This window comes from Neodiprion virginianus, chromosome 4, assembly GCF_021901495.1.
Source record: "Neodiprion virginianus isolate iyNeoVirg1 chromosome 4, iyNeoVirg1.1, whole genome shotgun sequence".
Lineage (NCBI taxonomy): Eukaryota > Metazoa > Arthropoda > Insecta > Hymenoptera > Diprionidae > Neodiprion > Neodiprion virginianus.
Window position 1 is genome coordinate 6358914 of NC_060880.1, and position 13064 is coordinate 6371977.

At 38.2% G+C, this 13064-nt stretch overlaps 1 protein-coding gene across 3 annotated transcripts in view; it reads left to right on the top strand.

The window, feature by feature from the left end:
* The window catches only part of LOC124303796 (uncharacterized), a 119510-nt gene that overhangs the window by 103431 nt on the left and 3015 nt on the right, over positions 1 to 13064 (top strand). For all 3 annotated transcript variants that reach the window (XM_046761466.1, XM_046761465.1, XM_046761464.1), the window contains 4 exons: positions 7091 to 7168; positions 8652 to 8833; positions 9019 to 9217; positions 10518 to 10624. In XM_046761466.1, coding sequence (XP_046617422.1) covers positions 7091 to 7168; positions 8652 to 8833; positions 9019 to 9217; positions 10518 to 10624 — 566 coding nt within the window. The remainder of the gene's footprint in view (positions 1 to 7090; positions 7169 to 8651; positions 8834 to 9018; positions 9218 to 10517; positions 10625 to 13064) is intronic.

Genomic DNA, 13064 nt, shown 5'->3' on the forward strand with positions numbered 1-13064 from the left:
TGGATTTTCCGTGGGGTAAATTGGCTACATTGGAAAACGAGGGGTTGTTTCTTTTTCTTTTTTTTTCTCTTTTTCAACGAACTCGATTTATAAGCCGAGCTGTTGAACCGTGTTAACAAACGTTCATTAGGACGTTTCCATGTATAATGTTGCGTAAGCCGTTCAATGTCAAAGTATCACGGGCAGAGATTTTCCAGGATTTCTGACAAAACGGAACGGCTAATCTTTGGTTAATAAAAGCTCCACGCGTGCCAGATTACACGGATACAGAAGACTTGAAAATCCTCGACATAAATGTAATATCTATGTCGTGGTCGTATATTCGTATGTTGTTGCACTGACGGTAACTATGATTAACAAACGAAACAAAGCGAGCTTTGAACTTTCCTGCACGTTGAATGGAAACGACAAAGCTGCGTAAAGTACGCTGGTGTAATTCTCTTAAATTTATCAGGCGTCTGTCGCATCCTGTTCTCCGTAAAGCTGAGCTTTATACCTGCGTCACAGGTAGAATATAGATTACAGGTTTATGGGTTTCTTCGGTTCCCTTGTCCTACAGAAAGGAAGAATCGAACAATCTACTGCTCGGTACAACTGTATTACACCTATACATTTGCATGCACGGCACGTATTCTTTTTTTTCCACGTTCGCACGGAGGAACTTTATCGACTTTACAATAAAGCTCGAAAATTTACAGCCGAGAAAAGGAAACTCCAGTTCGCTCAACGGTGTCGAACAATTCTTTTATATTTTTATTCACCATCGTTTTGCTCTCTCGCAATTCTTTTATTACTCCAAACGATCTCCCTATTGTCCATTAATTCATCCTAATTAAGTCACTCGTTTTGACGCTCGTTCACTCGATTGATTAGGTATGTAAGGAATAATTTGCGTTTTAGAAACGATCGCTTCTACAAGTGAAAATACTTTGTATCGATCGATCATAAACGAGCGGACGACTGAAAAAAAAATAATAAATATATTTTTTCAAATCTTCCCGCTATTATTTTGCTAAAAATCTGATAAGTATTAGAGAAGCAGCAAAACTTCCGAATTATCGGATGTCTTGAAATCAGTTTCTCACGACTCGATGTAAACATTCAAGTAAAAAGTAAAAAATTCACACTCGACGCGCACGGAAACAACAAAACAAGTGAATAAATTAAAACTTGCTTTGGCGGTAAAAATTTTTCACATCCGACTAACGAGTTCGCGAAAATCGGACAACTGAGCAAATTTTTCTGTATAATTGGAAAATCTGTTTGAAGAAAATTTATCCCCTGTAACCGGGAATTTCAGCACTGACTCGCATATTAAAACCGAAACTTGCCGGTCCGGCAAATTGTTGTTTTCTTTTTCGCTATAAGACGGATACGAGGATGGTGAAACCCTCCCTTTCCGCATAAGCGTGTTTGCGAGACTTTCCAAAGTGGTTCCACGTGTCAGGTCGGCCTTTCTCCAGGCGCAGGCATTTCGCCCTAGTGTAGAAATCTACGTCACGCGAATGGAAGCCACCGACCCTCGCCAATTACACGTCCATTTTATACACCCTTCTATAATACTTTGAAACGGTTACGATTGCGACATCGTCGAAGGTTGGGTAGGATACGCCCTCCCTTTCCGACTCGGAATTATCCGGCTTGTAATCTCTCTTCGTTAATTGATTTCCGGTGGCAAAAGCTGCGCCGAATCGTTTCAGGTCACGGAGAGACGGCCGGAATTTATCGGGAAAGTAGCTTAGGTGCAGGTATATTGTTATACCTACCTTAAAACGCGGGACGAAATTTTTCTAATTTCACATCGCGAGCTTGCTCAAGGGAACACTGATCACTGTAGGATGCAAGTATACATTTTTTATTTATTTTTTTTCTTCAACAGGTACTTCAAGTTCCGGAGATTTTCAAAGATCCACAATTTGTATTCGCTATTTCACCATTAAAAAAATCATTCTTTCGATTCTCAGCAAAAATCCCGTTAGTCGTTACGATAATTTCGGAGTATCTACGCTGTTTCTCTAATTCGACTTCACGAGTCACTGATCTCTTCGTAAAACATGTCATTTCTACTCAAGTGCAGGGATTTTCTTTATTTTCATTTTTTGATTGGTTGTGTAATTTTTTACAATTTTTCTTTAAGTTTATCAAATAAATTATGTTTGCTTTGTTAATTTGTTTTTTTTTTTTTTTGGTACGTTACTACACTCAAGCGAAAATTGCACGGTTTCCCGAAAGAACAGTATTTTGGGAAATGAAATTGGACTAACGGTGAAAAATCTCATACCTTACGACGACGAACTAATTCGGTTGAAAAATTTAGCTACTTTCTGACTTTATACTGTTCGTGAATCATTCGCGTAGAATAATCGTTTTTCATGCTTCAACAGCCGACAGCAAGCACGAATTTTTCGTAACAGTGATCATTTCGAAAACTGGAGTATATATAATTAGTTAGGAGGCCGAAAAAAGCGATTTTTCAAAAATTTTTCACGAAGAGACATTACAATTTATTAATGCAAAAATTTATATACATATTGGGGTAACGTTGAACTTGATTCTGATATTTTTTATTTGTAAAAATAGAGATTCTTAAAGCTGATATAGCCGAATTCCGGGAGCAATCGGAAATGAAATAAGAAAGAAGATTTAGTTAATATAACGCAATATCTGGTGTTTAATCGAAGGAACAAGCAAAACATTAATTTTTAACAAAACAGCTGCTTCACAAAAAGAAAAAAAAAACTTCCATTTTCCATAAAAATTTTCGTCTTAACTTGATTATAAAATGGATAATATTTATCAGTGCGAAAGAATCCTTCGATCAAGGACTGAAAAATATGTTCATAAAGCTTGGGTACAAAATTTGAGAATGATCGTTTCAATCGTTTTCGAGAAATCTTGCCCGCCGACTTTGAAAACACAGTTTTGAGAAAAACGCGTTCAAAGTTTCACAAGCACCGTCAAACGCTACAGAGTATCTACAAATGTGCGCGTAACTTGGGGAATGGTTTGTCGGATCGGCGTGAAATTTTCTCCGCATACACTGGAATGCACGTATATTACCAAAATGAAATTTACAAAAATAGTCTATTTTTGAAAAATCCCGACATAGGTATCGAGCCTTCACGATTCGGACGCTCGCGTTGCTCATCATTTTCCATCCAGCCCAACATACCAAAGTACTTTTCCCGATACTTTGGGGGTGCCTCGCACGCCTTTCAGGTTCGTGAGTGATCGGTTACCGAAACGATAAACTGCACAGAGCGCTGGCGATAACGAGCAAACTATAACCACGGATACTGTAACGTAACGGTCATCGTTACTGCCCCGGCGGTTAACGAGCTTTCGGAAAAATTCACCCCTGTCGAGTTTGGTTCGTTTCCACCCTTCCCAGAATTTCGATGAAAACGCATCATGTGAAAAGCGTCGAGTGATTTTCTGCACCGGTGAACGATGTAAGCCATGGTTAGGTTTAGATTACTACTTTTACTATACGAAGTTTAAATTCGTTATAAATTACTTTTTCGCCCTGTCACCTAATTATAGAGGGTTGCTGGATTTTTTACAGCTCTTGTGTTTCGAAGGATTCAGATTCGTCAACATTCTTTTCTCATCTTAACGCTTAAGATTCACTAGATTCGTTTTTATTTTATTATTATTTTTTTTTTTTTTTTTGCTACTGCAGTTGATCATTCGTTGTTCAGGATTTACTACGGATCGTACAGTTTAGTGAATAAATCACTCGCAATGAAATGAAGAGATGACGAAATCAAATTTTGAAAAGTTAACGGACATGAATTTTACTCGAAGATCCTCTTATCGATATAAAAAAAAAATATTACGATCCATAAATTTAAGTATAGAATGTCGGGTTTGATTTTTTTACTACCAAAATCACATTATTTAACCAATTTCAATGGGTTTGAACTGATTTTATTCGTGAATTGTTTTACCAAAGATCGCCAGTAGTTAATTTCTCATGACGTCAGCTTTATTTTTATAACAAAGCTTAATTTTACCAACAATAACTGTACAACGTCATTCCAGAGATAGTACAAAATAATTAATCTCAATCCATCGATTTATAGGGTATCTATAATTCATGTACGAAATGAGCCCTGTTCCATGAAAATTGAACGAGCAATCCCATTATGGAATTAATAAATAAAACAGTTTTACGTAACCTTCTCAAAATGACGAGCAGCCCAACTTTCTTCATTTACATTTATGGGTCCCAATACTTTTTGTATTAATTGATACCGTCGAGAGATTTTTTAACCCCTAATAAAATTCAAGTCAAACAACCCAACCCAACTTGAAGTTTACAAACCTTGATTCAGCAATTTTCCCATCTGCATAATATTACCATTGGACACTCGTGTAAGTCCCATGTATTCATTCCCCTAATGGATCAGCGTCACAGACGAAGCATGAACTGTTTCTTCAGACCCTGGCCCGAAAACATTATGAAATCCCTCTGAGGAAGATCTTGCGGGGTATGTTTTAATGCCTCGGTGAAAGTCAACGATCCGTGTTCACGAGTTTATACGTTAATACAGGTAAAGTACAGAGCGTACCCGCATTTACTTTCCTCCTGAGAAGTAAGCCCGTTAAACGTTTCTGCGATAGGATTCCCTGGGCGGTGTCTCTGTAAAGTCACGAACTTATAACATGTCGGAAGTCTTTCACGACGGCGGTTCTGCCAGGTTGGCAAGAGTGACAATCGTTGCAGCCAATTTGCTGTCAAACTGTGCGGAATCGGAGAGAAACGCGGTCCTGACGGACTGCAGGGGACTTTGTATTACCGCACCATTTCGTACAAATCGAATTTTTCACCCCACGGTTTTATACCGCGAGCTTTTCACTACATTTTTTCCATGTACCTTGTCCTCCGTCTACGACTCTCTTTCTCTCTCGTCGACGAAAGATTAATTCTTTCAAGATATACGCTGTCCGGATAAATTGTTATTTCCGTTATTCATTTCCCTCCCCTTTTATCATTTGCCAATAAATTCAACGCGGACACCTTCCTCACTTCGCACGATAAATCTTCGAATAATGCGGTATTTGCAAATAATTACTTTCTACGGTGAAATTTTCTCCGCGAATCTGTTGCTACGTACACAATCCAGAAGAGACTTTGCGCTGAACGTCGAATGATTCATTACTCTGGATATAAATGTCGAGAGAAATTGTTGTTAAGAAACGATACGCATGGCATTGAAAACCAATTTATTACTAAAGTTAATTTTACATAATTTTTTAACTACGACGTCGTCGACACTGTGTTGGCTTGCTTTTGGCACACTGCCTGCAGATTGAGCTGTGGGCCAGCTGTCTTATAACTTTGGTAAAGTTGGGCTAGTTTCCACGTGCCTCTTAACCTCCAGCTTTAAGAAAAATACGTCATTTTATTCGAGTGTTTTGGCCATCGTTATCGCAGCTCGGATTATAGCCAACAGGCACCATATTTGGTTTGTATTATTTTTCGCGTTTAGAACTGGTCAATGTGTAACAATTTCAGTAACTTTTATAATCATCCGAATCTTTTATTCAGCTTTATAAATATAAGAAATAACGTAATAAAGTAAAGAAATAAAAAATATTATGTAAAACTCGAAAATTATGAATGGCAATATTAATTCGTAACGATAATAATGTAAGAATAATGAGTTTACTACTCGATACGCTGAATTTAAATTGTGTCACGTCTTGTCTTGTTATTTAAATATAAAATATTTCTTGTTTCATAATTATCGGTCAAGAATCAATACTTTTTTGCCAATGTTATTTATACAAGACACTCACACACGGAGCATTTACGGAGTATAATTTTCATATCCACATTTACTTTCAAAATGTTTTAAAATGTTAAAAGAGTCTAGTTCATCGATGGATTTCACTTCATGATTGTTAACTTTATTCTGAAAACTTTTTCTACAATCGCGGGGAGACAGTTTTTCCTTCGTTACGTTGGTAGCGTTGAATATTCAATTTTTCAAGTTTCCACTAATATTTGATTCAATGAACAAATATCACTTTCGAATCGACTATTGTTTCAGCAAATTTTTCAGCCAAAACGAGTCGTCGTGAAGTGAAATCAAACGAGTCTACAAATTTTTTTCATCTTTTTTAAAGTGATATGAAATGAAAAATAGGTATCCAGGCTCTTAACGTTAATAATTTTAATACTCTGTTTTCTCTAACCATCGGGATAATTATTGTAGCTTAATAAGATATTAATAAGATACATGCTTGTAATAAACATAGCAAAAAGTATCGATGTCCAGGTAATCAGCCTCGTTGAAAATCGATTATGCATCTCTGCGTTACCCTCTAAACAACATATTTGTAATTAATCAGTGAAACGAGCCCCGCTTGATCTCATCATTGGAAATTGGACGCATTAATGCGGTCAGCAATATCGTTGCAATTACGGTCTTGCAGTCTCGTCACCCTTGTTCACGTGAACCGCAGAATCGGTTGCCTCTTCGCGTTAGCAGTGCGGATAATAACGAAAAATTTTTTCAATAATTTACAGCTTGGTTCAAAAATATTTTTCAATTTCGAGTGAAAATATTCATTTATCCGTCACTTATTATATCAAATAGGTAATCAGTGAGTAAGACAATGTTGATAACTGTTATTATAATCACACAAATTGATTTTGTATTGCAAAAACCGATTGTGAGGAAAAAGCATCGAGCTTGAAAAATGATCGATTTCGGATCGAATATTATATTCCTGAGGGTCGGGTTTAGCTTTTACAATGTCCCCTTGTCCAGGATTTTCGGCAAATTTTATAACGAGGTGTATATAAATGCACTCTGCGTGACTTTAACAAGCCCAAACATTGCATCCACCTGATATGATACGCCGAAATCGCTGACAGAGAATTTCACTTTTAAGCCGCGAAAAATGCAAATTCAACGAGCTTTCGCCGGATTTCAACCCGGCGCGGAGAGCGCTCTAAGAATTAACTATTTTTATTTTTTTTTTCTTTCCTCTCATCTTTCCAGTCTAATTTCAACGTTACGCGTGGAGTTTGCTAATAATCGCATTAACCAAGCGAATCATCGTTTATCTGTTTCAGCCAGCACGAACTTGGTCGGGAAATTTACACAGAGCGTCAGAAGGATCGTCCAGGATGTCAAGGACGAGGGCACGTCCAGTAAGGATTATTTTTCACTCTGTTTAATTACTTCAAACCTGCACTGCGTGTACGTCTTTTCTAATATATATATTTATATTTTTTTTTTTTTAACTTTCTAAACATTTTCCATCTTGTACATGTTTCGATTACAATTTTATGATTTCCCCAAGTTTCACTGTGTCTAAATTCCTGCATCCTTGAGGAAAATTTCATTCAGTTCGACAATGTTTTGAATCAAAACTGTAAATGTTGTTTATACCGAGGAAAGATAATTAATATATTGCATACATCAGTAGAAATATTTCCGTAGAATTGAAAAATTTATTCTAATCTTGTGAGAGCTCCGAAATTATGTATATATATACGTAGGTATATTTTGTTAGCAACTGTTTTCAATTCCCCAGACCAGGCGAATCATTTTTAATCTATGACGAAAATTTTACACGAATGTTTCTGATCGGATTTGATTATTTTTGGATCCAATACGTCGTGCTGCGGGGTATGGTAAATAATCAATACTATGAATTTTCGTCGGGTTGATACGATATTTATGGCGCAACTGTTCAGCGTTGCGTGCTGCATAAATAAGCGCGGATAAACAAAATATATCCGTAAATAGGTGGATCCGTTTCTCGTCTCTGATTTCAAGAAGTTACTTACTTTATACATATAAATCTAGAGTATAAAGAAGGTTATTGCTAGTGGTGGTGGATTTCAGAAAAATCGATGCAGAATTTTTTATACCATAATACATGCACGTAAATTCTTGTAGAACCTCAGCACAGACTCGAAAAGAGAATCAAAGACGAAATCGATTCAACACACAGTAATTATAGGAAGATGCATAAAGTTTGTATCGATACTAGAAATTTTCTTGGCTGATTTCAAAATTCCCGTCAAGTCGTAAAAAATAATTGTAATATAGACTTTTGCTGTAACGAAAGATTCGTTATTTTTGGTGAAGTTTTATAGTAGGAAAATTTTATACGATACTCTAACGTCTTTTGTTCGTGCCTGCGGCTTCCTTTTTTCATTTTTTTTTTTTTTTTTTTTTTCGTTAGTTGCTGATCGTGGATGCCAGCGTACGGCGAAGGCTTGCAAGAAAAAACTGTTATCGCAGTTATCTAGTAAAGAACGAGAATGGCTTGAGCGCTACAATTTATGGGTTCAATAAAGCCTGAATTAAATTCCGTTTAACCTGACATAACCCTGGCGCGTTGCAACGAAACAAGAACGAATAAATAAAATTGAGTAAAATATGGCGAAGCACACGAGCTAGAGACTTTCAAGAATCCTTCACCACCTTTCCGCCTCTCCGCTGCCATTCGTTATGGTATATAATGGAATTTTCCCCCTGCTTTATCGCTTTCGCATCTTCATCTGTTCGACGTATCCTTGGTATTTTTCCTGATTTCCCTTGTGAATTTTTTTTCTGCAGCCGCATCGTTATCTTGTGTACAATTTTTATAATGAGATATAAATTGATGATCATAAAATTAAGGCGGTCAGAGCAAGGAGGAAGTCATTGAAACGAACGAGAGGCTGCGTACCGTGAGAATACGACTCGACGGAAGTTACGACACCGCGAAAAGGGCCCTGGTGGGACTCATGTGCAAATACACCGACAGCAAACAAGTCCGGAACATCTTCCAGCGCTACAAGCTCCTCAAGTCCATGGTCAAGGTGAGGTTCCGCCTGAATTCTATCATGGTTAGCAATAAGAATAGAGAATGTCGAACTACGACTCGATGACAGAATTTTCCACGGCTGCATTTCACGTCCTTGAAAAGCAATGATGGTCATCGATCGGGGTGAACTTGGTGGCTGATGAGTTAAATTTACGACTTGATCGTATTTACACGTTTCAGGATGTAATTAGGCTCGAGACGCAGTACTGGACTCTGGTGGATATTCCTAGGCAGGAGAAACAGGAAACCGTACCAGCTTTCGTTCTCCGTGCCTGCGCGATTATGGAGAAAACCCACAAGAGTGGCGAAGGAGTTAAGACGTCGGCGAGACTTGCCGAGGAGGCGGAAAGCAAGAGAGAGCGGATTGAGCGACTTGAAAGTGAGCACAACAGAAATTAGTAGACAATTTTTACGACGATTATAGTATAGATTCGAAGAATTCTTATCGAAGATGATATACGTTTATTTCGCTTATTCTTCCTGTTGAGAGATTGACAAACTCTATTCCGGTTAAAAAGGAATGGTCAACAAAAATTTGATGAATATACACAGCGGGCAGATAACGCTGCGATGATCTAACGCGCATGCGCTAAAACTCTAGAGCAAGAGCAGTTGTTTCGTCAGGTTGACCAACCGTCGTAAGTTCAGATGACAGATCACCGCGATGTATCTAACCTAAAAAATGTTGGTCGTCCTGTCAAAAAAACATGGCCACTGGCAGTTTTATATTTTTTTGCTGAGTTTTTATCGATATTTGTAACCGTGACTATAATCCAAGGTAAGCGGTTTGAAGCAAAATCCGTCTTTATAGAAAAAAAAACAAAAATGAACAATTAAAGTTGAACTTGAGAGCAAAGGTTCATCAGAAATGAGTAACTGGGGTGTATTCCGTTGATAATTTATGAAAAACGCCGACTTTCCCGAGTCTTACCTTCATTTTTTGCATTTGCATATTTATCAAAAAATTTTTTTTTTGTCTAATGAAAATGTTGTCTTGAATATTTGAAACTTCAAGAACCTAGATAACGCATCGAATCGAGCGTAGAACGTGCAACAGAAAAATAACGATGAAATCTGCAGTGGCAGAGAAATGACAAGAATTAATCTTTCTCATTACGGCTTAAACTTTTGATACGTTTTTTGCAGTGTATTTGGACTGTAAACAATCGATTCTCCTTGCAACATGACGTCGACATAGTCCATCAAAGAATAGTTTTTAACTTTATTCAAAACACGCATATATCTGATTGTCAAAATTTGATTGGTTAGCCTCGCTCTTCTACAATTTCTGAATCTAAAAATTTCACCTCTTTAAATGGATGTGAATTACCACCTGCATGCTTATTGGACCCCTAGAAATGCAAAAAAGAAATCCTGAACAGTTTTGGACCAACAAATGTGAAAATGCGATAAAAGTTTTCCGTCTCATGACTCGCTTTGCAATCACTGCTCGCAGTAACCGTCAACTTTGCGCAATCGTTATCTTACACAAAATTACGCTGACGGTCCTTGAACCTTGCTGAAGTTTAACCGACAAAGCAGTAACGGGTTGACCTTCCTTTTTTTTCAGACTTAAACACTTCAGATGAAGATCCACGCCCTGATACAGTGTGCCCATACATTTTCTATTAGTAGTTTTTATTCTCGAGGCGATATTCAATTAGCCTTATATGTTACAGATATGACTACGGCCCAGATAGAAGCCGAAAATACTCAGATGACCAACGACCTTTATAGATTGCTGAAGAAATATAGTGGATTGAGGAACCTTATACGAGTTCTCAAGGTAATAACGGATTTATTAAAAATATACAAGTTTCCTTTATTCTCGTACATTATCGTTCCCCGATCTAAACTTGAGTTATTCTCAAACCCAGGCCAGTTCTAATCCTGCTCATATCACAAACTTTACAATCCTTACATAAAATATGTCCATCACTCAAGATTTTATCATTCATTCGTACTGTCATTCGTGTTTCACGGTGCACGATTATACTCGCCACCTTCGGTTCCAGTTCACTTGGGCCACGAACGCAAACTTTTTTAGTTTACAAGTGTTTTAGCCACAGTGCAACTTGTCAAGGTGTATTCATTTTGTTCCTCTCCACTCATTGTCAATGGACGTTCAGTTCAATTGCTTCCGACAGTGGTTTTGTTTCACGTCATACGGGTTTTGTTTCGATCCTTCATTGCCAAGGTGAAACTGCACACTGGCGAGACAATTTATCGGGTATTTTCGCAAAACGAACTCTGTAAAATGTAAAAATCGAGTGAATGATTCTAACGGAATTATTATGTCATTTTCTGTTCCGTTATGACTTACAACAGAATATGTGGTACCCAGTCAAAAAACTCACTTCGCTGTAAAGTTTAACGATTGAGAATCAACATACATGATCATTTTTATTCAAGCCAATTTCCCCTACGATTTTCAACCACCGAACCCATGAATTCATTCTTATTTTAGATTTTTCGTTTTCCTTTCCTCGAGACAACCCGATAAGCGCAATGTGATGAAATCGCTTAAGCCTACCTCGATCAATACGACCACATAAAAAATTTTACGATGCAATCGAAGAGCTTAACCGAACGGACCTGAAACACCCCGTTTTTTATATTTCTGGTGATGATTTTCTCCGCGGGGTTTTTGAAACACCGTTATAACGTTATTTACTCAATAAATAGACCGCGTGAATACAGTATAGTAATATATTTATATACATCGAAAGCTTCCCTCAAGCGTCTAGACGTTTTTCTTTTTGCATAACAATGATCTGCCCACCACGTAAATGACAACTACTTTAATTCAACCCTGTCTAAATCGCATACATCACTTTTTATTATTACACAAGGCTCTCAGGTACTCTAAGTTATTTGATAACGTGCTCACACCCATTCGCCAGAAATACGAAGCTTTAACGCGTTAATATTCGCCGGAATAAAATACAAGTCTGCTTTTGGTTATTTTCTTCTTTTTCTTCTCCTTCCTCTACTTATTTGCCGCCTCTTTTTACCGCTCGGCTCGTGCAGCTAACGACTTACCTTATCCCGCGTCGCGTCGTCTTTTCAGTACACAGGTATAATCCGCCAGGGATATTAATAATCCGAAATTGCTCGAGATGGTTTCGCTAATACTCTACCGTTCCGCGTTCGTAATATTCACCAGTCTCTTCCTCCGTGCGCAAATCCAAATATCCCTGCTTGCATTTTGTCCCAAAAAGTCTGAACGTCGTCAGAAATGCACCAGATGCATTGGATAGGTTTGAACTCCTCGATCAGCAGTACCAACTGGTACAGTGAATATGAAATTTGAATGTTCATCGTCAAAGTGTTCATAGTTGTTCAATTTCCAGATTCTCGGTGAGTTTCAGATTTTTGAAATCGACACGACGCTAGGGATTTTCATTCTACGAATTTCAGGTATTTGAAATTTGTGCAATTCGAGGGGTTCAGATCTCAAGACTGCACCTGCAGATGCAAGATCGTTGCCATCACCCTTTTAGAAAGATAAGACCTGCGCGTTACGATGGTTGAACAAGAATTTTTCCCCGCTACATTCACGACACGCGCCGTTTTCATGAATTGTAAAAACGGGGATGAGATGAAAGTGTTCGTCATAAAATTAATCGCCTTTTGCCAGGAGTACGACCGTAGTTTTCACCGGTTTCGGGTGTAGGTCGCGGTGTGTTATATAACAGCTAGAGCACTTACACCCACTCCGTAGGCATATACATTTACGAGGCACTTCATCCACTTACCTGCTTTGAAAACCCACCGTCTTCGGCGGTTGGACGCCAAAAGCTTACTCGCTTAAGGTGACGCGTGTTACGTATTATTATACGCTCGCCTGGCTGGAGGTAGCATCGTCGAATTATACTATTTGGCCTTGCAAAGTCCCCCCTTGTTACCCACACGTGTTTGGTAGTTTAGTACGGAATGACTCCTGCTTTTCGAGTCGTTCCGGCTCTTACAACTCCATTACAATTTATGGACGATGTATGTTCGCAGAAGTGGCTCATAGGTAGTCTGGATTTTCACGGGTAGCAAAATCCTGCCGCAGTATTTTGCTGCCTAGTTCTTAGCCGATAGGAATGCCGAAAACATGGCTGTTGGTAAAAAAAAATCGACAGCATTTTTTTGCCCGTGAAAATCCATCCGTGGGAGGCAAATTAAGAAAACGCAGGGAAGATGAAGACGACGAACCGGAACGAAGGAAAACCTTAAGG